Consider the following 27,733-nt stretch of genomic DNA (forward strand, 5'->3'; position numbering starts at 1 on the left):
TAAAATGTGTATTTGACTATTAAAAAACAATAATAGTGCTATTTTTTAAGTGATATTAAAGATTCAAAAGCTATGCGAGTAAATACAAAAGTTCAGGTGAGAGTTGTGAAAACACATAAGAATTGTGTGCTTTGCATGCAAATGGCCCAATCATATTATGTGAAAAGGAATCGATATTCTTCAGCCTCGCGAGCCATTTCTTCAAATGTTCTATCTTTCCTATCAAGGTCCAGATCCAGCGACTCCTTCAGCTGCTTCTCCTTCATATCAATCTGTTCAGTGATTGTGTAGAAGCTGAAGAACTTGAACGCAAATTAAACAGAAAAGTGGTAGGAAAAAAAAGAAAGAAAATTGGCTTCTTACAGCATCGTAAATTTCATCATTTTTCTCAAAGTCGCCGCTTTTCCTGGGGATAATGTGGATGTGCACATGAGCAACTGTCTGTCCGGCCTGAGGTCCATCCTGAATGTAATAGAAAAATAAGAACTTTTTTCACATTGTTGTAATATTTGATGGATAAAATGGTTTCTCAAAATCTATCAAGATATATTCAAGTACAACGAATTTCAAAACAACCTTATGATTTAAAATATCGTCTGTAGAGAAGTGCAACTTCAAATTTCAAATCTAAGCCTCTAACGCATGCGTCAAGTACAAGTTACAATTTCAAATCTAAGCCTCTAAGCCTCTAACGCATGCCTCTAATACACAAAAGATTTCCTAATGAGCACAGGTTTTCAAATTTGCATCAAAATGCCTATGTTTTGTAATATACAATGTATCTAATGACTTTAATACAACTTGGTTTGAGCTATAACTCATTTAGAATGGTGTGTGTCAAAAATATGTCTATACAATGTCCCGTAAACATCTGTGGATTTCCCATAAAGTGAAAACTTAGAAAACGGAAGACTTTAACGGCAAGGTTTCAAACATCAACTACACTTAATGCCTTAACAGAGATGATGTCTCAAAAAAGCAAAAAACTAAAAAAAATCCAAAAATATAAAGATTTAATAAATCTGCAACCCAAAAACAAGCTTAAACTTTTAATATATCAAAAGACATGACAATTCAAAAATAAAATCATCATCTAAGTGACAATTTTAATTGAACTATTAAAAACAAAATTATCAAAAAAATAAAATAAGTTGGTTTGTTCTTGGGTGAGTGGGGAGGGGTTAAATGGCATTAGATGACCTCAAGTATAACATTTTAAAGCATTCTCAAAAGATAAAATGAGAAATTAGAAGGGAAGGATATTTAAAATGAAAAACATCTCAAATGTATATAAATATTATAAGAATGTAACAGAACACAAAATAATTATCTTATTCATCGAGCAATTTAAGCTTGAACATAAAATGGTGATCCGCTCATAAGGACTTGGCCATATAAAAGGCAAATTGCAGCTCAGGACCGTATTGCTTCGTTCCAAAGATTATTCATGTCACCAATCCCCAACCATATCGTGTATTTGTCCTATATTGATAGCCATGTTAACATGAAGACTATAAGAAGTTTTCGAAAAAAATAAAATGAAGTGTCAAAAATAGTCCCCTAACTATTTACATGGAACCATTTTAATCCCAAAGTCTATAGAAGTGCCAAATTAGTCCCAATACTTTTTAAACTGGGATGACTGTTTCCGTTCATTTTTCTCTTTTTTATTTTAGGAGTCGTCAGCTTGTCGATCATCGTATACTTCTCTTATTCAAATAAATCTCCCTCCCGAATCATATTAATGATTCAAAGAGGAGAGGAACCGAATAAAAAAGGACATACAAAAAATGACAAACAAGAGAAAAAGTAAAACGTGGAAGGTTTACATGCGATAAACTTCGCAATGAAAGGTCAAGAATGTTTGTCCAAACAAAATCAAGTGGAAGCACCTTAAACCAATATCCGCGAAAGAAATATCTACGTAGACTACCCATAACCAGAGAGTCAGGTGTGTATACCTATTTTTGGTTCAAGAGCTTTTGTTTCAAGAGCACTCCCAGAGGAACGTATTCCTACTGGTTAATTACATCTTGGGGACCCAAGAATACTCTCGATAAAAGAAGTTTCGCTTCATATTATCATAAACCTAGGGTATAGGTAACCAAAGAAAGGTTATTTCGTGTGGGGACAGTCCCGATGCATCAAAGCCCACGCTAAGTCATCAGACAAAGAGTGAGTTTCTCACATCCAAAATAAGTAGCGACTAATCAGCACACGGGGCCCACGGAATAACCTAAATCATCTTAACGGGGATATCCCAACACGTCAAAGCACGTCCGACCCATAAAGGCAGAGGACAAATCATTGTATCTCAAATGAGCGACAGTTCATCGGCATCAGGCCGTCAAAATGATATCGACGAAGTCAAGAAGCTACAGAGCTTAAAGGGGCTTAACAAAAAGAAAGGTAGAGTGATCCTCTAAGGTAGAGGTAACTGGGTCGGGGTAGCATGGTTCCGTCATTCACAGCTACTAGGACCCTAAGTCTACCTAGTCGTGAAGGTAGTCGGTCCAACACGTCTTGAGATCCTCGGTCAGCAATCTGTGAATTATGTCATCCACGAGAACCACGGTAAGGTCAAAGGAAAAAAACTCTATCCTATGAATACAAGCTGGAGCTCCAAGAGGTGGGACATATACCTGTCGAAATAGCAAGGATGCCTCAGTAAAAAAAAGATAGAGGTTCAGCTACAAAGCTGGAAACACTCCAAACAAAAGGACTTATACCCCGTCTGGGTCCAGGAGCCTTCTACACCCTATGCGCACTATACAACCACCTATATGAAGGTATGTTGCGTCAGTCAGGTTGGAGAAATACGGGGACTACTCCTCGGGACATGCAAGTATGATGCAGTTATCTATCACATTCCTAAGCGTGGAGGCTCTATTAAATATGATTGGGTCTTGACCATGCATGCAAACCATTTTAAAACCGGCCTGAAAGTCATGCAGAAAAAGTAAAGACTGATTTTGAAAAATCTTGAATCTTTTAATCCTAAAATTTTGATTATCTCAATCTTTTATTATTAGGATTTTTTTTTACATAGAAAGAATTAAAAATTTAGGGTCCTTAGTGAGCCTAGGTTGCATTTTCGTGAGGTCCAGATACACAAAAAGAAACAATATAAAACGCTCCAACATGCAAAGGCATACGAGAAGAAAAAAAGAAAGAAAGCACCCCAAAAGAATATATAAATAGGTCAAATGTCGTTGAACCGACAACATAATCCAGTAAAAATAATAAAAGCAGCTGGACTCCGCATATACATGCCTGGTCCTAAGTCTATACAAAAATATAAAATTCGGACTTAAGTTACGGGACATGAGCTGCTGCTTCTGGTCCTCACATGATTGATGCGTCATCCTGCTCTAAACTCATGTCCGTACCTTATTTCCGATACAGACTCTATACAGACTCTCCTATATACAGACTCTCCTATGACTCTATCAAATACATTTGAAATAGAAAATAAAGACTCGACCTGCATAAAACAAGTGTTAGCGGGTACGCTATGCATCGCAAAAATAACAAGCCGTGTCTTATAACTGAGGGGAGCTAAAGAGCACTTGCAAGCAAAGGATTAGAAATCATTACATGCTCCCCCTAATAACATCTGTGTGAATGTGTATAAATAGGCACGACACCTACAGAAGATCGTCCTAATATACTATCACACACAAGAAACATGCAAACACACCGAAAAAATGTCAGAATATGACACATGGCTAGCACAAGACAGCACAACACACAACAATAGCAAGAGGTGTCAAAAAAATATTACCTAGAATCCTAAACCCTAGCCTAGCGCATCATCTAACGACAAGTGCATCAACCTAGTATCTAAGTGTGGGGTAAGTCTGGGCATGGTATGACTTTGACGGGGTCACTTTACTGGCCACATTCTAAGGATCCAAAGAATATAAATGGTGTCACGAAAGGAGATGACACCAATTAGATCTATTGGATTCTTAGCACAGACATACTCATGTCAGTCCCGATGACTTAACTCGCATTGTTCATCAAAATTGACCCGGCAAGCAATGCTCGTTAAGACATCGCGACCAATACGGGAATCACTCTCCTAACGGGTCTGACTCTTTATCCATGCGAACATGCAAATGCAGATGATTAATCAAAACACACAAATGATGAGTGTGTCATGAGGCAGACTCAAATGAAGATGAGCATACCACAGTAGCAGCGGCCCGAAAAAGATGGGAATGTTATAGTGGTAGTGGTCCTAGAAGGTATGCCGATAGGGGCAGTGACCTATAAAGAGTAGGCATGTCGTGACAGCAGAGGCCCCAGGAAGATGAACATGTTGTAGTGGCAGTGGCCCTAGAAGGTATGCCGATAGGGCGGTGACCTGAAGGCAAGGGCCCGAAAAAGATGGGCAAGTCGTGGTAGCAGCGACCCCAGAAAATATGCAACTCAGGCAGATGATCATAATCATGCAGACATACAGATACAATATGGGATGCAATAATATATTCATACATATGCGCCACAATATGCGAAAATACAAACACACATGCGAGACAATATGATGGTGCAGGTAGTTGGTCGACTGGGTTAAGGAATCTGGTCGAGCTGAAGTGTCACGCCAACTGGCTCAGGAAAACCGATTGAAATGAAGTGGGATGACCGTCAGGCCAGGGCGGCCGGATGGAGCAAAGTGAAATGCTCGCCGGGTCGGGGCGGCTAAACGGAGCGAAGTGAAGTACTCGTCGGGCCGGGGCGACCGGTCGTAGCGAAATAAAATGTTCACCAGGTCGGGGCTGCCGGACGAAGCGAAGTGAAATACTCATCGGACCGGGGCGATCGGTCGGAGCGAAGTGAAGTGCTCGTCGGGCCAGAACGGCCGGACAAAGTGAAGTGAAATACTCACCTACCCGGGGAGATCGGTCGGAGCAAAGTGAAGTGCTTGCCAGGATGGGGCGGCCGGTCGGAGCCAAGTGAAATGCTCGTCTGGTCGGTCAAAGCGAAGTGAAGTGCTCGCCAGGTTGGGGCGGTCGGACGAAGCGAAGTGAAATACTCACCGGGCGTAAAGTGCTCGCCGGGTCGGGGCGGCCGGACAAAGCGAAATGAAGTTCTCGTCGAGCCGGGGCGGCCGGTCAAACGAAGCGAAGTGAAATACTCACTGGGTCGGGATGGCTAGACAGAGCGAAGTGAAATTGTCGCAGGGCTGGGGCGACCGAACGAGGTGAAGTGATGTGTTATTTGACATACAAAATGCAACATGCAAAAATATACATGTAATAGGGAGCCACTCCCGTGCTAACGACGTTGCCGGGGAACTTAGGGTCAATACATAAAAAGATGGCGATTGTCATCTTTGCTTTGGCGAGGCAAGTGGGAAACTTCTCCCTAGATCTCCAAAGGGGGAAGTTTTCCACCTCGTCATGAAACGGGCTAGCGGCAACGCTCTTGCCGATTTCACGACGTTTTCAAGCTTTGCAGAATGAGCTAATGACTCACGTTTTCTCATTTTACAAAGATCTATTTTTTGATCTTTCTAAAACATCAAGACAACCAAAACAAAGGGGAGCGAAGGGAGCTCCAACCTCTAGGATTTTTGTGCTAAGGCTAACAGTCAAATAAGATTCACTCGACTATCGTAGAAAAATTAGTTGCGCAAGGGGATCCTATCCTACAGGTCACCTCTAGGAAAACAATTGATACGTCACATAAGCGCGCAGCCGCGCCGACTTACGTCGGCTACGGCGGCGCACACACCCGTGTGGGCGATCGAACCCACACGCCTATCACACATACAACGAAAGGCCAGCTAGGAAGTAAAATGTGAAGTGGAAGAAGAATTATATTGTCGCGTGGTTTGCACGAAGCCTAAAGAAGTCCGGCGGGAGCTTGCACGTGAGGTAAAAGTGCTTCGTATCCTCCCAAAACACGTCGATGCTTATTGTCCAGCAATGTCGTGGTGGGTCGACGAGATGTATGATCGCCGGAAAAGTGAGGCAGAGAGATGGCGGATGTTAGCTTGTCGGTGGTGAGCGCCAAGAGTGAAGGAAATTGTGGAGGGAAAAACCAAAAAAATTAAAGCATTTCCCCACTATTTTACTCCACAAAAACACAACACCGACGAGGCAAAATCTTGTGGGATGAAGGAGATTCGGCAAGGTTGACCGACTAAAATAAAAAAGGAAGTAGATGGCGGTGGTGGACGGCGGTTCCGGAGAGGAAGCTCGGCTGGAGGAGCTACTCGGCTAGGGAGGAGTTTCGGCGAGCGGAAAGGATGCCGACGAGGAGAACCTGCGACGGGACAAACTTGGCTGACCAGAAACGAAGCAAAAAAAAACAAAAAAAATATGGAAAATGGAAGGGTTGGCCGGCGGCGACGGCGTCGGCGCTGGTCGGCGGCGACGGCGACTTTGGCAGGGAGGAGCGGAGCGGGAGTTTTTTTTTCCGCCTGTATAGGAGTCAGGGGTCTCTTTTTGTCGCTCATAGAAGCGGGAAGGGGGAGGCCTGCGATAAGATGCGATCCTTGGGGAGAGAGGCGTGTTCTTTCTGTAAATAGGATAGAGATAGGATAATATTTTTGCTTTTTTTATTATCCTTTTTTTCCTTAAACTGAATGGGATCATCTCTCTTTTTTTGTGCGTGGGTGAGAAGAAAGGGAAAGAATAAGGGGAGAGAGAGGGTGAGCTGCCATGCGTGGGAAGAAAATGATTTTTTTAAATATATTATAGTATTATAATATAATAATTATAATCTCTCTCCCGCATTTTAACCCGGATATGTCTTTGCAGCGAAGTGGGAGTCATTCTTGACTAAAGTTGACGTTTCGGACGCAACGACGCAGTCTGTTTCATCGGTCGGGGTCGTTCAGACCACCTTTTATCAATTGGGCCAAAAAATAGACCACTTTTTATCAATTGGGCCAAAAAATGATAATTTCATGCATTTTAGTTTGCCCGCAAAACCGTAGCAAAATGAACGTCCTTCCCGGGTAAATTTGACATTTCGGACACGTTTGCGCGCTCCTTTTTGTTGTTTGGGGTTATCTCAATGATTCCACTGACGTCTGGGTTAAATTGAGTCAGTTTCGCGCGCAGTGCGACGAATACCATTCGTTGATTCGATCGGGGTCGTCCGATGAACAGAACGTCGACTGACCTTCGCTCAAGCGAATGTCAAAGCTTAGCAAAGCGACCCCGGCTACGTGCCCCTCAATACTTGTCGGTGGGTCTCGAACGGATGTTTTGAGTTACAGGTAACTCATTTGTACAGAGTGCGGCCCTGACATGCTCAAGTGGACATCCCACACATGCGACATTAAAAATCGATGCCAACACAAGACCCCCAACAAGTGTGTTGCGTCACTCAGGCACAGTGCACTTGTTGGCAGCATCCTAAGAGAAAGTCCTTCCAGGTAGTCGAGGTGACATCCTAAGAGGAGACAAAAAAAGAACCTCAACCAGGCCAGGTAAACTGAACAGAGTATGGTCGAGGGTGTGGCTAGCTAGCCGAAACCGACCAACCACAGAAATAGGCTCAAAAACCGTAAAGACATAACCTAGAAGGGTGGTTCAGAAAACATAGAGGCATAACCACAGAAAATAGGTTCAGACGCCGTAGAGTCATAACCTAGGAATTGGTTCAGAGACCGTAGAAACATGACCCAATATAGTGGCAGGGGCCGTAAAAGCATAATCACGAAAATATGTTCAGGGGTCGTAAAAGCATAACCACGAAAATAAGTTCAGGGGCAGCAGAGGCATGACCCAATGGATCCCAACCAGGCCAGATAAACTGAACATGGTATGACTGAGAGAAAGTTTGTCCGACCTTATTCGAAACGGTACATCGATCTGTCTGACCACATTCGAAACAACAAAATCGATGGAAACCCCGTACCTGACCTCATTCGAAACGGTAGGGGAGAAGGCTCAATCATCTTGTGTGACCAAGTCTCCTACTAGGTTTCCTCAGAAAGAGACCCCGATTGCGAGTCTAACTGATTTCCTTGAGATGAAACAATCAGCACTTTAATCAGGCGGCTATAAAACACAACATATCCTTATCAGAGTTGGCGATCGAACCACTGATTATATAGTATGGACGACCGAGAAGGATGGTTTAGAGACCGTGAAGGCATGACCAAACACAGTGGTTCAGGGGCCATAAAGGCATGACCACGAAAATAAGTTCAGAAACCATATAGGCATGACCCAAAATAGTGGTTTACGGGCCATAGAGGCATGACCACGAAAATAGATTCAGAGGCCGTAGAGGCATGACCCAATATAGTGGTTCAGGGGTAGTAAAGGCATAACCACGAACATAAGTTCAGAGGCCGAAAATGCACGACCTAGGAATGAGTTCAAAGGCTGCAGAGACATAACCCAATGGATCCCACCAAGGCCAAATAAACTGGACATGGTATGGCTGAGAGAAAGTTTGCCTGACCTTATTTGAAACGACACATCGATCTGTCTGACCACATTATCGATGAAAATCCCGTACCTGGCCTCATTCGAAACGGTAGGAGAGAAGGCTCAATCATCTCGTGTGACCAAGTCTCCTGTTATGTTTCCCCTGAATTCCCCTGCCCCTGAAAGAGACCCCGATTGCGAGTCTAACTGATCTCCTTGAGACAAAACACCCAGCACTGCAATCAGACGACTATAAAGCACAACATATTCTGATCAGAGGTGGCGATCAAACCAGTGATTATATAGTATGGCCGACCAAGAAGCATAGTTTAGAGGCCGTGAAGGCATGACTAAACACAGTGGTTCAGAGGCTATAAAGGCATGACCACAAAAATAGGTTCAAAGGCTGTAGAGACGTGACCCAAAATAGTGGTTCAGGGGTCATAAAGGCATGACCACGAAAATAGGTTCAGAGATCGTAGAGGCATAACCTAGGGGTGGGTTCAGAAGCCGTAGAAGCATGACCTAAGGAATGTTTGAAGACGGAATACTCTCGTAAATGAACCGGCCCAAAAATGCATGTGGTTCGAGAAGCATCAAAGTATAAAGCTATATGAAGCCAAAGGTGTAAAAAGACAAAATATCCTCATAACAGAGCCGACCCTAAGGTCACATAGCTCGAGGAACATGGCTAGAAGGCCAAAAGTGTCCGAAGACAAAACACACTCATATTGAACCGACTACAAGTAGTCGAGTGATCCCGAGAATATAGTTGTGTAAAAATTATAAAGTTGACTTCGCTATGCAACGGTGTCAAAAACTTAATGCAATATTTTATTAATAAGAAATTTAAGCAAATAATGGAAATTTAAGCAAATAAAAGCAAATAATGTTGGGATTCTACGCAAATATACGTATTGTTATCAAGTAATAAATGACCTTCTATTTAAACCCCAAATATTGATCCCACAGGAATGTTTAAATTAGAAATAATAAATTTACTAGGAAATTCACAGAAGGTCAAAACAAAATTTAAAATGATAAATTTATTGTCACTAATTTCGAATGTTGAGATATTATCATAACTAAATTATTTAACTAATAACAAAATTAAAATACAAAGTTTAAACAATAACTACTAAACTACTAAACTATTAAACTATGTTTATGTGATTAAGATTTCTTATGTGAAAAAACATCTTTCTCACTACAATGAAGTTTTGGTAAAATGAGATGAGATAAATGGTTCAAATATGTATTGTGTCAAATATGAGCAGTTTTAATTCTCTACGCTGATTGAGTGTTATAGAAAATCATTGGCTAATCCTAGGTTTAGTCGTTAAATCCGTGACAAGGCTAAGATGATATTGGCTCCTACTCCAGAGCTTCCACTTCCCTTCACCTGAAGGCTAAATTTTGTTTTAATTTTTAATACTAAGACCGAATAGGGGATTTTAATATGTCACCCTAAAAATTCTTCAATTCTACACCCAACAAAGTATATTTTCCTATTTATTTGCACTTAATTCTATGAACGAAATTCTACTTCATGGAATCAAATGTGATCCTCACTCTATTGTAAAACTCATACTCTATTTCCCGGATCATATGTCCAAATTCGTCGAATCTTTTAAAAACAGGGGTTGAACCGACATTAGCGCTGTCGGCGCCAGTGTTCCGCAATTTAATTCGCTGCTCTCTGTCAAACGACACAGTGAGTAAAATTCACCATCTGTTTTGTTAGTCTGCGCCGTCGGCGCTGCTCTTGGAGCTGTCGGCGCTGAGCATTTCTTCAAAAACGTCATTTTGACTCTAAATTCCATCATTTTTGCTTCCTTTTTTGCTTCAAGTCTTAAAAATGAACCTGCAAGAAAACATAAAAATATATATCATTAAAGTGCAATATCACCAAAAATAAGTATAAAATATGAGTCTAAAAATGCATATATTTTTTGTTTTGATGTTACTTGTCCTCAAGTAACTCCTCTACTATATAAAAATATGACTTATGGTAAATAATTTAACTCCTAGATTTCCATATCTTAGTCTACTAAATACAATAGCATAACTTAAGAAAAATTCAAAACAACTCCAGTTAATACTAAAGGTATAAGAATATTTAGTAATCAAGTCTAAGATTTCTGATTCTCTATTCTTTTCAAGAAAAATTACAAATTGTCATATTAAAGTCACTTAAAGTATTCATACGAAAAAGAAATTTATTAAACTTTACTAGTAAATAAACTAATACTCAAATAACAGTTTAGAAAATGTAGCAAATCCTTATTTTTAAAATTAATTCAAGTGAAACCAATTTTTAATTAGGCATCTCTTCAAGCTTCTCTCTACATCTTTTCTTTTCTTTTCTTTTCTTTTTTTTATGTGAGCATTATTATTTTTGGATATATTTTAATGATTTTGAACTTCACTATTCTCTTATTAAAGTAAAAAACTTGTCACATTTTTTCACTTAACAAATTTATATTAGTTTAAAGATTTCATAAAGTTTAATTCTTTTCTTCTACATGAACCTTTAAGATTTTTAATATTTCAAAAATACAATTTTTTTTACGTAAAATAAAAAAATATAGTCTTATTTCTCTTTTATACCAAATATCTTAATATCTAAAATTAACCTTTATTATTGAAAATTTTTACTTAAGTTTACTATATATTTAGAACCCCCCCCACCCAAACTTAAATTTATAAAAGATTTAGCATGAAGAACTAAAAAATAAAGGGTGAAAGAAGACATTAAATACATAAAGAAAATACATATCTGTTGAAGGTTCTGATTTTGAAACTTAATTCTGAAATACTGCAGGTGCTAATATAAGAAGATACAAGACTTAAAACATTAAATTGCACATAATACATATAAAATTTGCTGAGAAAAGGTTAATTACAATACATTTAACAGAATACTAAAATTAACAAGATAACTGAACTAAATTCCAGAAATGAAAATAGTTTTACAAACTACAGTTTCATAACATAAAAATAAAACAGAATCTCACAATGTAACAAACAGTCTCAACAATATAACAAAAACAAACAACACAATAACAAAGTACAATCAAACATGCACTAAAAGAAAGATCATCAATCATCATCATCTTCTTCTTCTTCCACATTCAAATTTTGCCGCTGATATGGAGCAAAACAGGATGAGCAGGAAACTGAACTGAATGATCACCCTTCATGTATCTCACCAACTCATCATAAGCTATTCGAACTTTTGTCGTATCAAATCATCCGTGTGAGCATTTCTGGCATCCATGTTTTGCAATCTATGATCCATTCTTAAGATATCTCCCTGCTGGACCATCATCTGGTCTAAAAGTTCTCGGTTAGTAGGGTCACTAGAAGTAAGGGTCCTTAAAGTAGAAGGAATATCTCTGGTCTTACTTCCAGATCTCCAATCAACATGAGATTCATATGTTTTTATATTGGCAGACACAAAATGTTTTAGAGGCTCAATCCTCTCTTCCTCAGGTCTAAAATCAACTCTTGTCTGTTCATAGAGTGTGAAAATAAGTGCAAATTGTGTCAAACCACCAGTGGTCTCTCCCAAAGCAATAGATCTAGTGTTCATATAAATAACAGAACCTACATTTATCTCCATCACATGCTGAATACAAAAATTCAGGATGGTTATATCCTTGGTCACCTCACTATGATGATTTGTCATAATCATTCTTCCAGAAATAAAGTAGTGTCAAACCTTTAGATACTACATTAAGCATAGAAAGAGAAAAGTTTACCTTAACTCTACTTTTTACTTTCCAGGTCCCTCTTTCATCAGTAAGAAAAGAAATAACCTCATCTAAAGCCTCATTTGTAGCAGAAAATGATTTATACTGGCAACTGTAAACATCTTCCAACTAATAAAACTCATTAATTCTTCTTGGAGAAAACTCCACCATTCTTCCACGAACAAAATCAACATCATCACAAGCCTCCGTAAAGTTGACATAGAATTTCATCACTACACCAATAATCGCATCAACAGTAAAATAACAAAAAATTTTCCACTGCCGAGCATTGATTAATCGCTCAACTTCTCCACCCGGATTTTTAAAACACGATCCAGAATTACTTTTTTATGCTCAAGTAGACTATTGAATCGAGCACTAGCCCTGAAGCTAACAAATTTTTGTTCATCATAATCTACTTTTCTTTTTCCTTTGCTCATTCTTTGTGTCATCGGAAATCTAGAGAAAATTCAAAAAAATCCGAATAAATTCCAAAAATTCTGAAAATCATAAGGTAAAACACTTTAAACTTAAATCTACTAAGTAAGAGTTCTTCACTAAAGGATTTTCTCAAAATTTCTTAAAAAGATTCCAAAATTTTTGGATCTCGGCAATGTGAGATAAATCCTAGGTGAAAATCAAAAATTTTTAGTTCAAACTGTAGCTCTTACCTAGAGAAGATGAAATCCAAAGTTCCTTTGCCTTAAAATTGCCTAAAACCCAAGCAAATGCGAGTCCTAGGTGCAAACACCGGAGGTTGAAGGTGATTCAAGGGTAAAAATGATAGTTTACGGTGCAAATTCGTCAATCAGCAACTTGTCTTATTGTTATTAATTCATTTTTCTCATTTTCTTCAACGCACTACTCCTTTCTTCGGAACACAATGCATTGGACTTACCCAAGCACTGTCTGAAATAGGATATATAATTTCAACATCTAGCCAATTCAAAATTTTTTTTTTTAACAACTTCTTTCATTATTAGGTTTAATCTCCTATGATGATCAACTTTAGGTTCGTATTGTTTATCTAATAGAATTCTGTGCATACAAATAGAATGGCTAATTCCTTTAATATCAGTTAAAATTCATCCAAAAGCCTTTTTATATCTTTTCAACATCTCTATTAATTTTTGTCCTTGAATTTCAGTTAATTCAGAAGATACAATAACAAATAATGTAGATGACTCTCCTAAAAGCACATTTTAAATGAGCAGGTAATATTTTCAGTTCAAGTTCAGGTGGTTTAATACTTGAAGGAATAAGATTTTTATTATCATTTTCCAACAAGTCTGAATTATCAAATTTGCCCTGAATATAATCCAAATCATCTTCTTTTATTTTAACCTTATTTTTAAAAAATTCTCATTGTCTTAATTTGTCTTCAAACTCTTCCTTAAATTGCTCATTACTCAGATAATCAGTTACTTTCATCCTAAAACATTCATTATCTTTTTCTATTTCTGGATATTTCATAGCTTTTGCAATATTAAATGTTACTTCTTGATAATTAACTCTCATTATTATTTCTCGTTTTTGCACATCTATCACAGCTCTCCATGTTGCAAGAAATGGTCTCCCCAAAATAATAGGAATTTATTTATCTTCCTTCGTATCTAATACTATAAAGTCTACAGAGAAAATAAATTTATTAATTTTTACTAATATATCTTCTATAACTCATTTTGGATAAGTTATTGATCGATCAGCTAACTGAAGAATTACAGTAATAGGGGAAATATCTCCTAAATCTAAACATTTAAAGATCGATAAAGGCATAAGATTGATACTCGCTCCTAAATCACATAAAGCTTTTCCAAAAAAATTTTCATCAATAGCACAAGGTATAGTAAAACTACTAGGATCTTTTAATTTTTCAGGAAGCTTTTTCTGTAAACTTTTTTTTCTTGTTTAGTATATCATCCATAAATTTCACATAACTTGACATTTGTTTCAAAGCATCAATAAAATAAATATTTATCATTAATTTCTTAAATATTTCCAAAAATTTTGTAAATTGTTTATCTTTGTTCTTCTGCTTCAGTCTTTGAGGAAACGGAGATAATGATTTTTCTAAAAGACATTGTGTTTGCTCATTTTCGTTTTCGTCACTTTCCATTTCTTCATTCTCTTCATCAAATTCAGTTTCTCTTTGGATCATGTTTTCAACTTCTTTTTGACTTCATAATTGAATAGTTTTAATTTGCTCCTTATTTTGATCTTTTGGATTAACTTCCACCGTACTCGAAAGAATTCCAAAAGGTCTGTTATTAAGTGCAGTAACAATATGTCATAATTGATTTTCAATATTTCTGATAGTAGCCCCTCGATTATGTATTTGATTTCTCATGTTTAACATTACGTCTTCTATCGCCAACTTTTTTCCTTAACTTGTGGGTTAGGATTAAAGTTAAATCTAGGATGATAATAAGGTCGATAACTAGGATTTCCTTGGTTGTTCAAATTTTCTAAGGGATTCACCGAATTGTTATAATTATTCCAACAAAAATTAGGGTGATTTTTCCATCTAGGATTATAAAAGTTAGAATAGAGATTGTTTTTTCGATTATTTATAGCATTTAAAGCTTCATAAGATGATTGAGCATTAATGATCTGCTCTAGTTAATTTTCCTCTAATACTGGGGGTATTTGAGAATAGTTCACTCATATTCTTGAGAATAGTTCACTCCAATTTGATCAATCTTTTACGAAATAACATCAATTTGAGATGCTAAAATAGACATTGTATCAGAATCATGAATACTAATTACTCTCTTAAGATTTACCCTTTCAGAGGGCTATTAAAAATTGTTAGTAGTCATTTCTTCAATTAAAAAATATGTTTCATCAAAAGGTTTTGACATGACATTAGTGATCCACCCATCCACCCACAACAGCATCTATAATTGATCTAAGTGATCCTACTAATCCATTATAAAAAATTTAAATTATTAACCAACCTGGTAAAGCATGGTGTGAATATTTTTTAAAAAGATCTTTAAATGTTTTCCAAGCTTCATATATTGATTCTCCTTCAAACTGACAAAAAGATGTAATATCATTTTTAAGCTTAGCAGTTTTCGAGGATAAAAAATATTTAGCAAAGAATTTTTGTGATAGTTCTCCAAAGTTCTGATAGATCTAGGTGCTAATGAATTTAACAAAACATTAGCTTTATCTCTTAATAAAAAAGAAAAAAGTCTAATTCTAACAACATCATTAGACACTCCGTCATATTTAAAAGTAGCACAAATTTTGAGAAAACAAACAAGACGTAAGTTTGGATCTTCAGTAGGTGTTCCATCAAACTGATTATTTTGTACCATTTGGATAATAGCATGTTTAAGTTCAAATTAATTAGCAGCAACATCAGGATTTTCGTGAAGTTCATCTACCGTAGCGTTGACATAATTTCATAAAGGTCTAAATTCTTGATCAATTTCAACATTTCGATTTTCGTTTATTTGATTATTTAAGTTATTCATCATTCCTTTTTGTTGTTTTCAAATTTTTCTAATAATACGCTCTAATTCTGAATTGTAAGGTACTAAACCTTCATATCCAATATTTCGCATAAACAAATATAATAAGCAAAGAAATTTTTTTTTAAAAATACTCTTAAATAAAAATATATTTTCTTTTTGGATTTTTTATTTTTTTTAATTTAATTTTTTTTTAATTTTTTATATAATTATCTCTAAATTTCATAATTTACCAAATCTATTTAATTTACCGTTACCTTCCAGGCAACGACACCTAAAACTTGATCCCGAGATATAGTTGTGTAAAAATTAGAAAGTTAACTCCGCTATGCAACGGTGCCAAAAGCTTGATGCAATATTTTATTTATAAGAAATTTAAGCAAATAATGTTGCGATTCTACGCAAATATACGTATCGTTATCAAGTAATAAAAGACTTTCTATTTAAGCCCTAAATATCGATCCCACAGGTAATGTTTAAATTTGAAATAATAAATTTACTAGAAAATTCACAGAATGTCAAAACGAAATTACTGTCACTAATTTCAAATGTTAAGATATTATCAAAATTAAATTATTTAACTAATAACAAAACTGAAATACAAAGTTTAGACAATAACTACTAAACTATTAAACTATGTGAAAAAACATATTTCCCAATGCAATGAGGTTTTGGTAAAATGAGATAAGATGAATGATTCAAATATGCAGTGTGTCAAAAAAGAACAGTATTAATTTTCTACCCTGATACAGTGTTATAGAAAATCATTGGCTAATCTCAGGTTTAGTCCCTAAATCTGTGGCTAGGCTATAGGAGGATACTAGCTCTCACTCCAGAGCTTCTACTTCCCTTCACCTGAAGGTTAACTCTTGCTTTAGTTTTTAACACTAAGACCGAATTGGAGATTTTAATACGTCACCTTAAAGATTCTCCAATTCTACACCCAACAAAGTATATTTCCCTATTTATTTGCACTTAATTTCATGAAAGCAATTTTAATTCATGGAATCAAATATGATCTTCACTCTATTGTAGAACTCATACTCCATTTCCCGGATCATATGTTTCACAACATATTTTAACAAGTCAATTGGTCAGATCGAAAAGTAAATTAAGCTCGAAGTTGAAAAATCATCACAATTTATTTTATATTTTAATATTAGCACATTCATATTATCTCTTTATTTCACCATATCTCAGAGTAAGGAGAAAGATAAAGTAAACTACTCAGACTTCATGAGAAAAATACAACAAAACACAAATTTCATATATAAAAGAAAGTTCATACAACACTAATAAACAAATAATACTTATCTGAAACTCTTTCTCAGAGCAAATCCCTTGTAGCCTCCTCTAAGAAATTTAGGAAGAAGAAATCTCTCACTTTTCTTCTTCTCCAACACTCTTAGAAAAAAATCACACTTAATCTCACCACAAAACTATAAATTATAAGAACAATGGACTCTAAATGGTTGTGGAATGAAAAATGTAAAAATGTGTGATGCGTAGAATGTTGAATTTGGACGATGAGATTTTAGGAATAGTCACATTTCTGATTAATTTTGGCTCCAAATAAAGCCTAAAGTCGATTCTCCGATAGATGCCTTAAAAAACTCTTCAAAAAACATCCAAATTTGTTGAATATTCTAGAAACAGGGGCTGAACCAACATTGGCGCCGTTGGCGCCCATTCTAGCGCTGTCGGCGCCAGTGTTCCGCAATTTAATTCGTTGTTCTCTGTGAAACGGCGTCGTCGGAACTGAGTAAAATTCACCATTTGTTATTTTGGTTTGCGCCATCGGCGCTGCTCTTAGCACTTTCGGCGCTGAGCATTTCTTTAAAAACGTCATTTTGACTCTAAATTTCATTCTTTTTGCTTCTTTTTTGTTTCAAGTTTTAAAAATCAACAACCTGCAAAAAAATATAAAAATATCTTCCATTAAAGTGAAATATGTGCAATATCACAAAAAAATGAGTATAAAATATGGGTCTAAAAAAGCATATATTTTTGGTGTATCATCGAGCTCGAGTGACATCGAACATATGACTATGTGAAGCCGAAGACGCTCTCATAAAAGAACCGACCGAAGCGAGCATATGGTTCGAGAGGTTGCAAAGCCAAAATGGTTACAAAACCCGACGTGCCTCAAAACGAGGTCTTATCATCAAGTGTCGATCAAGTAAAGGTAATAGTTCCATTGATCGGAATATCAAATGATCAGGGAGGTATGTATCCCGATCGAAATAGTCTAGGAGGTATGTATCCTGACTGTACATCAAATAAGGCAGGAGGTATGTATCCTGATCGAGAATATAAAATAATGCAGAAGGTAACATGGTACTCGACATGGCGGACAAAACCAAGCAGATCAATCGAGTATATCAATGGGGTTACGTGACCAAGCACGATTTAGCCCCAAAGGGTCCTTCAAGTGAGCTAGCGAGGAAATTCTCGTTGGGGATTCTCTCATCACTTAGCAAAATAGTTTTGCTGGGGAGACATTAAATATCCCGGTTTGGACATGGACCAGCTGAGCGACTGATACAACATGTCATTCGATGGGGCGGACAAACCGATCGAAATTATCATCTAGGTGGACTTACAAATCCAAATGTAGGGTGCTTTAAGCAAGCACTAGCGAAGTAATTCTTGCTAAAATGTCCCTCAGAACTAACGAAGTAGCTATCGTTGGGGAGAGCTCGACGGATGTTTCCTGCAAGAACTGGTTAAGGCAATTCTCGTCGGGAAAATGTCAGGGCAAACTTCAGGCATCAAAAATGGCTCTGATGAAGGACATGGATCAGACAGATAATAGACAAAGTCTAGAACCGATACGACATGTCGTCTTGACAAGACAATGAAAATTGACCAAGTCATGAATATCAAAGAGGGTGGACGATTAAAACATACCAACCCTATATGTGATAATGCTATCGGAGATTTGGTAGAATGAATTCCGCTGAGGAATTGCTGCAGTATCCAAGAATGGTTGGTCAAAACATAAGTTTTCAACCACAAAGGTATATTGCTCTCAGGCTGACCCAAGAACATCCCTCAAAGGAGAAAACACCACACTCATTTGAAGTAAGTGAGAACCTCTAATTAGGACCCACATGGGGTGCTTAACCGAATAGAGGTGGCGAGGAATGGAGCATAGCTTTCCTGCACAAAAGAGGAATCAATCGAACTTGACATCGGTCAGTCAAGACACCTGAGAAGGGTTGGACAAAATAGAGTGTACCAACCAAATGATGTTTAGTTATAAGGCACAACCCAAAAAATATCACATAAGAGAGAATACACCACACTCATCTTAAGTGAGCGGGACGAGCATATCCGTAGAAATGAGCTCAGTTCGAACCCTATGTAGGATGGGTAACAGAACCAGAATGCTAGGAAAGGGCATGACTTTCTCGCATAAGGCAAATATCAATCGAAATTGACTTCCGTCAATCGAGATATTGCAAAAGGTTAGCTAGGCAAGATATGCTAACCAGGGAATGCTTAGTCATGAAACTAAGCTCAGATTCTAAGCTTAAATTCTCTAAAAAGAGGGTATCTTCCACTCTCATTTATGACGAGTGAGACAAAAGTATCTACCACGCTCATTTATGATGGGTGGGACACGATCATTCAAGCCCGCTCGAAGCGAGGAACTGAAGAGAAAAGATAAGAGAAGTACTTTACTCCTCTTACATTGATTATTGGTTGCGCCAGGTATAAGTCATCTGTAAGGCTTCCACTTTTTCTGTTTGGCAATTAAGAAATCAGTTTTAAGAGATGTTGAAGACCTCTCTTACGTGTAATGAAGCACAGAAAAAAATGGGTGTACGATATGTCATACCACATGCCCACAAAGAAGGCTAATCAACTTCCAAAGAAAAGACTACCGGGACCCGATGGTCAACGCATAAAGCGTAAGAGGTTATGAGCAGAATTCCACACTAAAAGACAAGTCAACTTCCGAATGAATGACTGTCGAACCCAGAGGGCCGACGCACAAGGCGTAACACAAGTGAGTTACCACCCACGAAGGAAGGGTCGTCACGACCTGAAAGTCGATGCATAAAGTGTAATGAGGTAGTGGGTGAAATCCCACAACAAAGACATGTCAGCTTCTAAAGGAAACTTGTCATGACTCGAGGGCCGATGCATTAAGCATGAAAGGTGGTGGGCAGAATCCCACACACAAAGGCAAGTCAACTTCTAAGGAAGGACTGTCGGACCCAGAGGGTCAATGCATAAAGCGTAGAAAAATGTGGGTGTATGCTATGTTGTACAACATGCCCACGGAACTACTAAGAGTCTTTCATGCCATTCATATATTTTTTGTTGGGATCTATATATATATATATATATATATATATTATCCCCGGCATAAGCCGTTATCAGGAGGGATCTGCCGTGATATACCAAATCGAACTGGTATGAGAAGCTCTCATGCAGACATCTCATATTCATGACCAGTTATACCATGCAAAACATAATGTTTGCAAAATTCAAGTCCAGGTGAGATTTTCCCTAAGTACTCTTCCCTAGCCCCTTTCCTTTAATTATTTTCACCCTTAGCCTAAATAGGCATCGTCATTCGTATCCAGGTGTTAAAAAAATATTTTCATTTTGGAGATATCTTTAAATCCATTAATAATTTATCAGTCATCCCAATATCATTAACAATTCTCTGAACCTTAATATTCAAAGGACCCTATCAGAAGAATTTTGAAATCAAAAAGTTATTTATAGCGAAACTTTTGATTTCCCGCTCACCTCAAGCTTATTCTCAGAAGTGTTGGACATTTTTTATTTTTCTGAAGCCTTTTACACTTTTTTTTTATTTTTTTCCTGGGAATTACTATATCTAGTAGAGCTTCTTTGTAATAAAGTAATTTTTTTGACTCAAAATTCACCCAAATAAAGATTCTTAGAATTTCATGATTCATTACTTATTAAGCTTTCATCGGTCTAATTGAATGGAAAAGTAAGAAATCTAAATAGTCTATGAAACTACTAGCATCTCAATGACATCCATATAGTCATTCTGAGATATTCTCAGGACTTAGATGAAAGTTCATTAAAGAAAGGGATTCGGACATCATGACTTAGTTTGAATCCACCAAACTATGAGGATTTGCAAATCCAAAGAATGTGCATACATGGTTTGGTCCAAGTTTATCCTCGGGATCTATCTTAGATTCAACCTAAAAAATCATCAAAGGCAAACCTAAGATAAGTTCGACTGAGGGGCGTGATTCCTTTTGGAACCATCTCAACAACCTCCAAAAATTGGAGTCGGAGTATCAAGAGACGCGAAAATATCTCGGTCACATAAGTAGGGTCAAATCAGTAACGTCGGATATCGAGGTATCTCGACGAGCCATGGACTGACTTATAGGGGCAGAATGCTCTGATCAGTTCAACATGACTATCGATAATGTGATAAAAATCAACCAAGTCAAACAAAACATATACATCAGGATGGATATGGGAGAGGATCAATCTCACAGTGATGCTCTATCACCAAGAACAGACTAAAAGGTCAATAAGGCTCTTGATAGGTGAGGTACCAAATCCTACTCAGGTTCACAGTAACTGACTAAATCAAATGCTTAGACATGTATAATGGTCTTAGCAATGAAATACTCTCATCAAGAGCTTAGCCAAAAGTCAAACTGACTCAAATCGAATGAGGCACTCTCAAAAAGTTTGGGACATGCGTATCCCGCTAAACATAGATCAATCGAGACTGACAAAGTGGTCTATTCGATAAAACATGTTATCAACGAGAGACTTTTAGGGGTGTTCCCAATTGGAATATAAAGCATCTATTGTAGCCTTGCTTATTAATCAAAAAGAGACACTATACACTCTTCAAAGCAAAGACAAGTAAACCCCTCACCGTCGAATGTGCAGCGTCGAGATATCAAGAGAAATGGTGGCAAGAATTTGCCTAACCCACAAGGTATTCGCCGAAGTAGGGCAATCACCGTCTGCCCTCAAATAAGGTAAAAATCGATGGGGGTTAGTCAAATTCTTGCCACCATGTCTCGCTGGGCCGGACGAAGTGAAGTGAAATACTCACTGGAACGGGGCGGCCGGTTGGAGCGAAGTGAAGTGCTCGTTGGGTCGAGGCGGCCGGACGAAGCGAAGTGAAGTGCTCGTTGGGCTGGGGCGACCGGACGAAGTGAAGTGAAGTACTCACCGGGCCAGGGCGGGGCGGCCGGATGAAGTGAAGTGAAGTGCTCATCGAGTCAGGGCGGCCATTCAGAGCGAAGTGAAGCGCTCGTTGGGCCGAGGTGGCCGAGCGAAATGAAGTGAAATGCTCGCCGGACCGGGGGGTTCGGACGAAGCGAAGTGAAATACTTATCGGGTCGGGGCGGTCAGTCGAAGCGAAGTGAAATACTTACCGGGTCGGGGCGGCCGGTCGAAGCGAAGTGAAGTGCTCGCCGGGTCGAGGCGGCTAAACGGAGCGAATTGAAATGCTCGTCGATTCGGGACGACCGGACGAAGCGAAGTGAAATACTCACCGGGCCGGAACGACTAGACGGAGCGAAGTGAAATACTCTCCGGGTCGGGGCGACCGGACGAGGTGAAGTGACATGCTATGTGACATACAAAATGCAATATGCAAACATATAGGGAGTCACTCCCCTGCTAACGACCTTACCGGGGAACCTAGGGTCAATACATAAAAAGATGACGATTGTCGTCTTTTCTTTGGCGAGACAAGTGGGGAACTTCTCCCTAGATCTCCAAAGGGGAAAGTTCTCCTCATGAAATCGGCTAGCGACAATGCTCTTCCCGATTTCACGACGCCTCCGAGCTTTGCAAAATGAGCTAATGACTCGCATTTTCTCATTTTGCAAAGATCTACTTTTCGATCTTTCTAAAAGATCGGGACAACCAAAACAAAGGGAAGCGAAGGGAGCTCCAACCTCTAGGATTTTTGTGTTATGGCTCACAGTCAAATAGGATTCACTTGGCTATCGTAGGAAAATTAGTTGCGTGAGGGAATCCTATCTGATAGATCACCTCTAGGAAAACAATCGATCCATCACATACGCGCATCGCCACGCCGACTTACGCCGGCGCACACACCCAGTGTGCGCGATCAAACCTACAACCTAAGGCCGACTAGGAAGTAAAATGCGAAAGGGAAGAAGGGTTATACCGTTGCGTGGTTTGCACGAAGCCTAAAAAAGTCCGTCGGGAGCTTGCACGTGAGGTAAAAGTGTCTCGTATCCTCCCGAATGACGTTGATGCTTGCTGCCCAGCAACTTCGTGGTGGACCGGCGAGGTGTGTGGTCGCCGGAAAAATTAGGCGGAGAGATGACGGATGTTAGCTTGTCGGTGGTGAGCGCCAAGAGTGAAGGAAATTATTGAGGGAAAGCCCAAAAAAATTGAAGTTTTTCCCCACTATTTTACTCCAGCAAAAACATGACGCCGACGAGGCAAAATCTGGTGGAATGAAGGAGATCTGGCAAGGTTGACCGGCTAAAAGAAAAAAGGAAGTAAGCGGCAGTGGTGGTCGGCGGTTCTAGCGAGGAAGCTCGGCTGGAGGTGCCATTCGACTAGGGAGGAGTTTCAGCGAGCGGAAATGACGCCGGCGAGGAGAACCTGCGACGGGATAAACTTGGCCGACCAGAAACGAAGCAGAAAAGAACAAAAAAAAATGAAAAATAGAAGGGCTGGCCGGCGGCAGGAGGAGCGGTGTTGGTCGGCGGCTACGGCGTCAGTGCTGTCGTCGGTGAAGAGGCATCAGTTCGAGAGTTCGCGAATCGGGCAGGGAGGAGCGGGGGTTTCTTTTTGCGAGTCGGCAAGGAGGAGCGGAGCGGGAGTTTTTTTTTCCGCCCGTGTAGGAGCTAGAGGTCTCTTTTTATCGCGCATAGGAGCAAGAAGGGGGAGGCCTACGATAAGATGCAATCCTTGGGGAGAGAGGAGTGTTCTTTCTGTAAATAGGATAGAGATAGGATAATACTTTTGTTTTTTTACTATCCTTTTTTTTCCTTAAATTGCATGGGATCAGCTCTTTTTTTTTTTGCGTGGGTGAGAAGAAAGTGAAAAAATAGGGGGAGAGAGAGGGTGAGCTGCCATGTGGGGGAAGAAAATGATTTTTTTTAAATATATTATAGAATTATAATATAATAATTATAATATATCTCCCGTATTTTAACCCCGATATGCCCTCAAAGCGAAGTGGGCGTCATTCTTGACTAAAGTCGACGTTTCAGACGCATCGGTGCGGTCTGTTTCGTCGATCGAGGTCGTTCAGGCCACTTTTTATCAGTTGAGCCAAAACACGATAATTCCATGCATTTTAGTTTGCCCGCAAAACCATAACGAAATGAATGTCCTTTCCAAGTGAAATCGACATTTCGGACACGCTCACGCGCTCCGTTTTGTCGTTCGGGGTCATCTCGATGATTTCACTGACATCCGGGTCAAATTGAGTCAGTTTCGGGAGCAGTGCGACGAATACCATTCGTTGAATCGATCGGGGTCGTCTAATGAACAAAGCGCCGACCAGCCTTCGCTCAAGCGAATGCCAAAGCCCAACAAAACGACCCCGGCTACGTGCCCCTCAAAACGTGCCGATGGGTCTCGAACGGATGTCTCGAGTTACAGGTAACTCATTTGCACAGAGTGCGGCCCTAACATGCTCAAGTGGACATCTCACACATGCGACATCAAAAATTGATGCCAACAGTAACGACTATTTTAACTCATATTAAAATAGTTTAAAGACTAAATTGATACTTTTGTAGACTCTAGGACTAAAATAACCCCCTGCAAAAAGTTAGGAGCTATTTTGACTATTTTCTTAAATAAAAAGAGAAGGTAAATAAAAACAATATTTACCTTACGGTTACAAGGAGTTGAAATGTTAACATTAAACTGTTACAAACAGAATGGTTAAATACCTGAATTGCAAATGTCAAAGAGGATGCTTTATGATGGCGCTCCAATTTACCTCCCACTTCCTTTGCAACAAGCCATAGATCAGCTGTTTCGTCAGCGGTGAGATCTGCAAAGCGTTTAACTCCACGCCTTGGACATACAAGTACATGTAAACATTATTAAGGCTGGCATAGAGCACAAATGAATCCTATGCTTGCTCTAAAACAACTCAGACAACATCAACATAAGCAAAAATAAATAAATTCACATTCCAATAAGCTCAGCTAGGGATTGTGATAAGGAAATTTTGTAATAAAAATAGTCTTAAAGGAAATAAAATAGCAGAAGTAAAAATTTCGTCTTTTTGGCACAAGCAAGGCTGTCCAGCTAGCCAGAAGAAAATTTTCAATGCTTCCTGGTTGCATAAAATCTAAGGATGGGTTATCATAGATATAACTCTTTACCACTGGAAACTAGAGCAATGGGCACGGTTTATTTACCTTTCTGAGAGAATTTACCAAATTATAACCAAATATTAAACATATATATATATATATATATATATACATGAATGTGTGTTTGTGTTTCTAAGCGAGTTTATAAGTAAAGTGAAGGGCTGATTTAATCACTAAGTTCCAAAGAAGAGAGTTTCATTGGAAAAGGATATGACCTGCAAAAGTTCCAAAAAGCGCTATTAGAGGAGAAATAGTAAGTAAGACTTTTAACATTAATATTCTATAAAGGCTAAAATTAAAACAATAATAGAAAGGTCAAATAGTATCCATGAAGCCTGCTTAACAAAATGTACTCAAACTTATAGTGACGGAATAATGTATAAAACCGCTTAGCATAATAAAGAATTTATCACTAGAAAATAGAAATTACAATGGCAAAAAATTGGATAAGAAATCCTTAAGTTCGGTGAGACACTCTTACAGGAAATATGACTGAGCATAATATTGTCGCTGAACATCTGGAATTAAAGTGAAGCAGAGAAAAGCCACAAACTATTTTTACCGAATTGTCATAAGAAAATTCTACAAAAAAGTATTTACAAAGATGTATACAAGCTTTCAGGATTGAATAATTGAGCAATCTACTGATAGGGCCCTATAATAGAGGGAGAACAAAGAGACCCATCCTTAACTTAAATTCTGAGATCTAATTAGTGTAATGATTCTGAAGTTGAGCCAGGGGCTCACATAGGGCTTCGAAGAATGCAAGACAAGGCTGCCATAACATCTCAGGTACCTCTCAGACGAGCTACATTACAAAGGCTAGTTAGGTGAGCACCTTACCTTAAGGCACCAAACAATGAGACAAGCATATTGCCATGATTAAAGGGACAGTGCAAGTTCAACAAACTCAAAAGATGAGCTAATTTTTTATGATGATTATTGGACGTGAGGTTATAAGTAAAGAGAGTCAAGAGTTGGAGAAATAAGGATGAGCACCAGAAAATATGTTAACCCGAAAGTTTCAAGTTTTTAGTATTAAATATTAAAAATAAAGAGGATGAGTATGAGGATATAGAGAAAAGGATGGAGCATCATTGCAAATCCATTGATGGAAAAACGGTATAAATTATCACAAAGATGGAATGCATAACAGCAAAGATTAGATTATCCTAGATTAGATATATCACAAAGTTTAGGAGTTAACTTGTTTAAAAAATATATATTTACTGAAGGTTTGAACTTGAAATAAAATGAAGCATGAAAATTAAAAGCTTTTTTGCCATCGGTTTAATATGATGATTGATATGACTATTTTGTTTAACATCCCGTTCCTCTTGAGAAAGCTTTTAAAGTGGCACGTAGCGCTTTCGAATGTAAGTCATAATGGCATGAGAACTCCCAGCACTTTTACAACATTGGAATAGCTTCCTTTGCAGTCATTCCATGCATTTTACTTGGAATAACTATCAATTATTTCTCTAGTTTCTCGATAAATAATGGTGTAAAGGATAAAGTTAAGAAAAATAAATGAATCAAACTTAAGCTAGTTATCAATTTGAACATTAGTTGATGAAGATAAAGTTAAATTAGTAGATTTATACACAACCACATTTTGATATGAGTGTCATGACCATTTTTTCTTATGGTTAAGCATATTGATGTAGAAGTTAAAAGGTTAAATTAGTAGTTTTATCTACAACCACTTGTTTAATAGTGTTTGTTAATTTTAATTTATCCTCCCACATAGAATTAGCTTCTTCATGAATATCCCAAATCTTGAAATCTTAAAGTGCACTCACAAAAATATTTTTATTTCTCTTTTAAGTTCCCTCATCCAATTATATGACAATGTTCATTGTATTTTTTATCTTCTAACTCCACTTCTTAAAATTCAAAACAAATAATTCATGTTGAGTACTAAAATTTTCAATTAAAATGACCTTACAATCTTCAAATCTAACTTGAATAATAACAAATTTAAATGAACCAAACCTAAACGGTATCCCAGAAGCTCGAACCAAGCTTAGGCCGAGCTTAAAGAGGTTTTTAATAAACGTGCTCAACTTTGAATAGGTTACTGCTGGGCTCTACTCGGTTCTTTTCCCCAGCCCGATCATCAATGTCATCGTATCAGCATTTAGGTACCCCTTCTACATCCTGATCAACTCAAATCTTAGTGCATTTACATACTTTTTATGTACCAATATCACTCTAGTAGATTTTGATTACAAAAGCTGAAATTATGTCAAATGACCAGCAAAATTGAAGAATAGCACTTCTGCGATCAGATAAAGAAGGTCCTATAAAGGCACAGACTTTTACATATTTCCCATGCCAATTCAAATCTTCAAAGCAGGAGCAATGTTAGAAATAAAATTATCCACAGTGAAAAAATATAGGATGAAACACAGGTATACCAGGTAGCAGAGGCCTTAGATTGACCAGCGCGTATGACAGTTTCGTAGAGTAGAAGACCTCGCTAGGGTTTATCTTGTACGGCCCAAATGTGAATTGCTCGGTCTCCATTTGAGCCATCCAGTGGAAGATGCGCGCAAAGGGAGAAGGCTTCCGGGGAGTGACAACGAGATTAGAAATGTTCAGGCGGTGAGAGATGGTGAAGGGCCTGCAGAAGAATTCGCCGGCGGCAATCACAGCGCTTGCTTTGGGAAGCGAGAGGGAACGAAGGAAACTCATTCAGGACGGAAAGTACTGTTGTGGTGTGCCGCGAGGCAAATAACTTACCATTACCA

The 27,733-nt window shown here is 38.2% G+C and overlaps 1 protein-coding gene across 1 annotated transcript; it reads right to left on the minus strand.

Annotated features, from left to right (window-relative positions):
* Positions 1-27,733, minus strand: LOC110027311 (bifunctional bis(5'-adenosyl)-triphosphatase/adenylylsulfatase FHIT). The gene is made up of 4 exons (XM_020728677.1): positions 27,399-27,733; positions 24,549-24,695; positions 364-462; positions 1-272 (listed from the first exon to the last, which is right to left on the minus strand). Exons 1-4 carry the CDS (start codon positions 27,675-27,677, stop codon positions 156-158), a joined length of 642 nt encoding a protein of 213 aa, XP_020584336.1. The 5' UTR covers positions 27,678-27,733; the 3' UTR covers positions 1-155.

Source organism: Phalaenopsis equestris, unplaced genomic scaffold (assembly GCF_001263595.1).
Source record: "Phalaenopsis equestris unplaced genomic scaffold, ASM126359v1 Scaffold000422, whole genome shotgun sequence".
NCBI classification, from domain to species: Eukaryota; Viridiplantae; Streptophyta; class Magnoliopsida; order Asparagales; family Orchidaceae; genus Phalaenopsis; species Phalaenopsis equestris.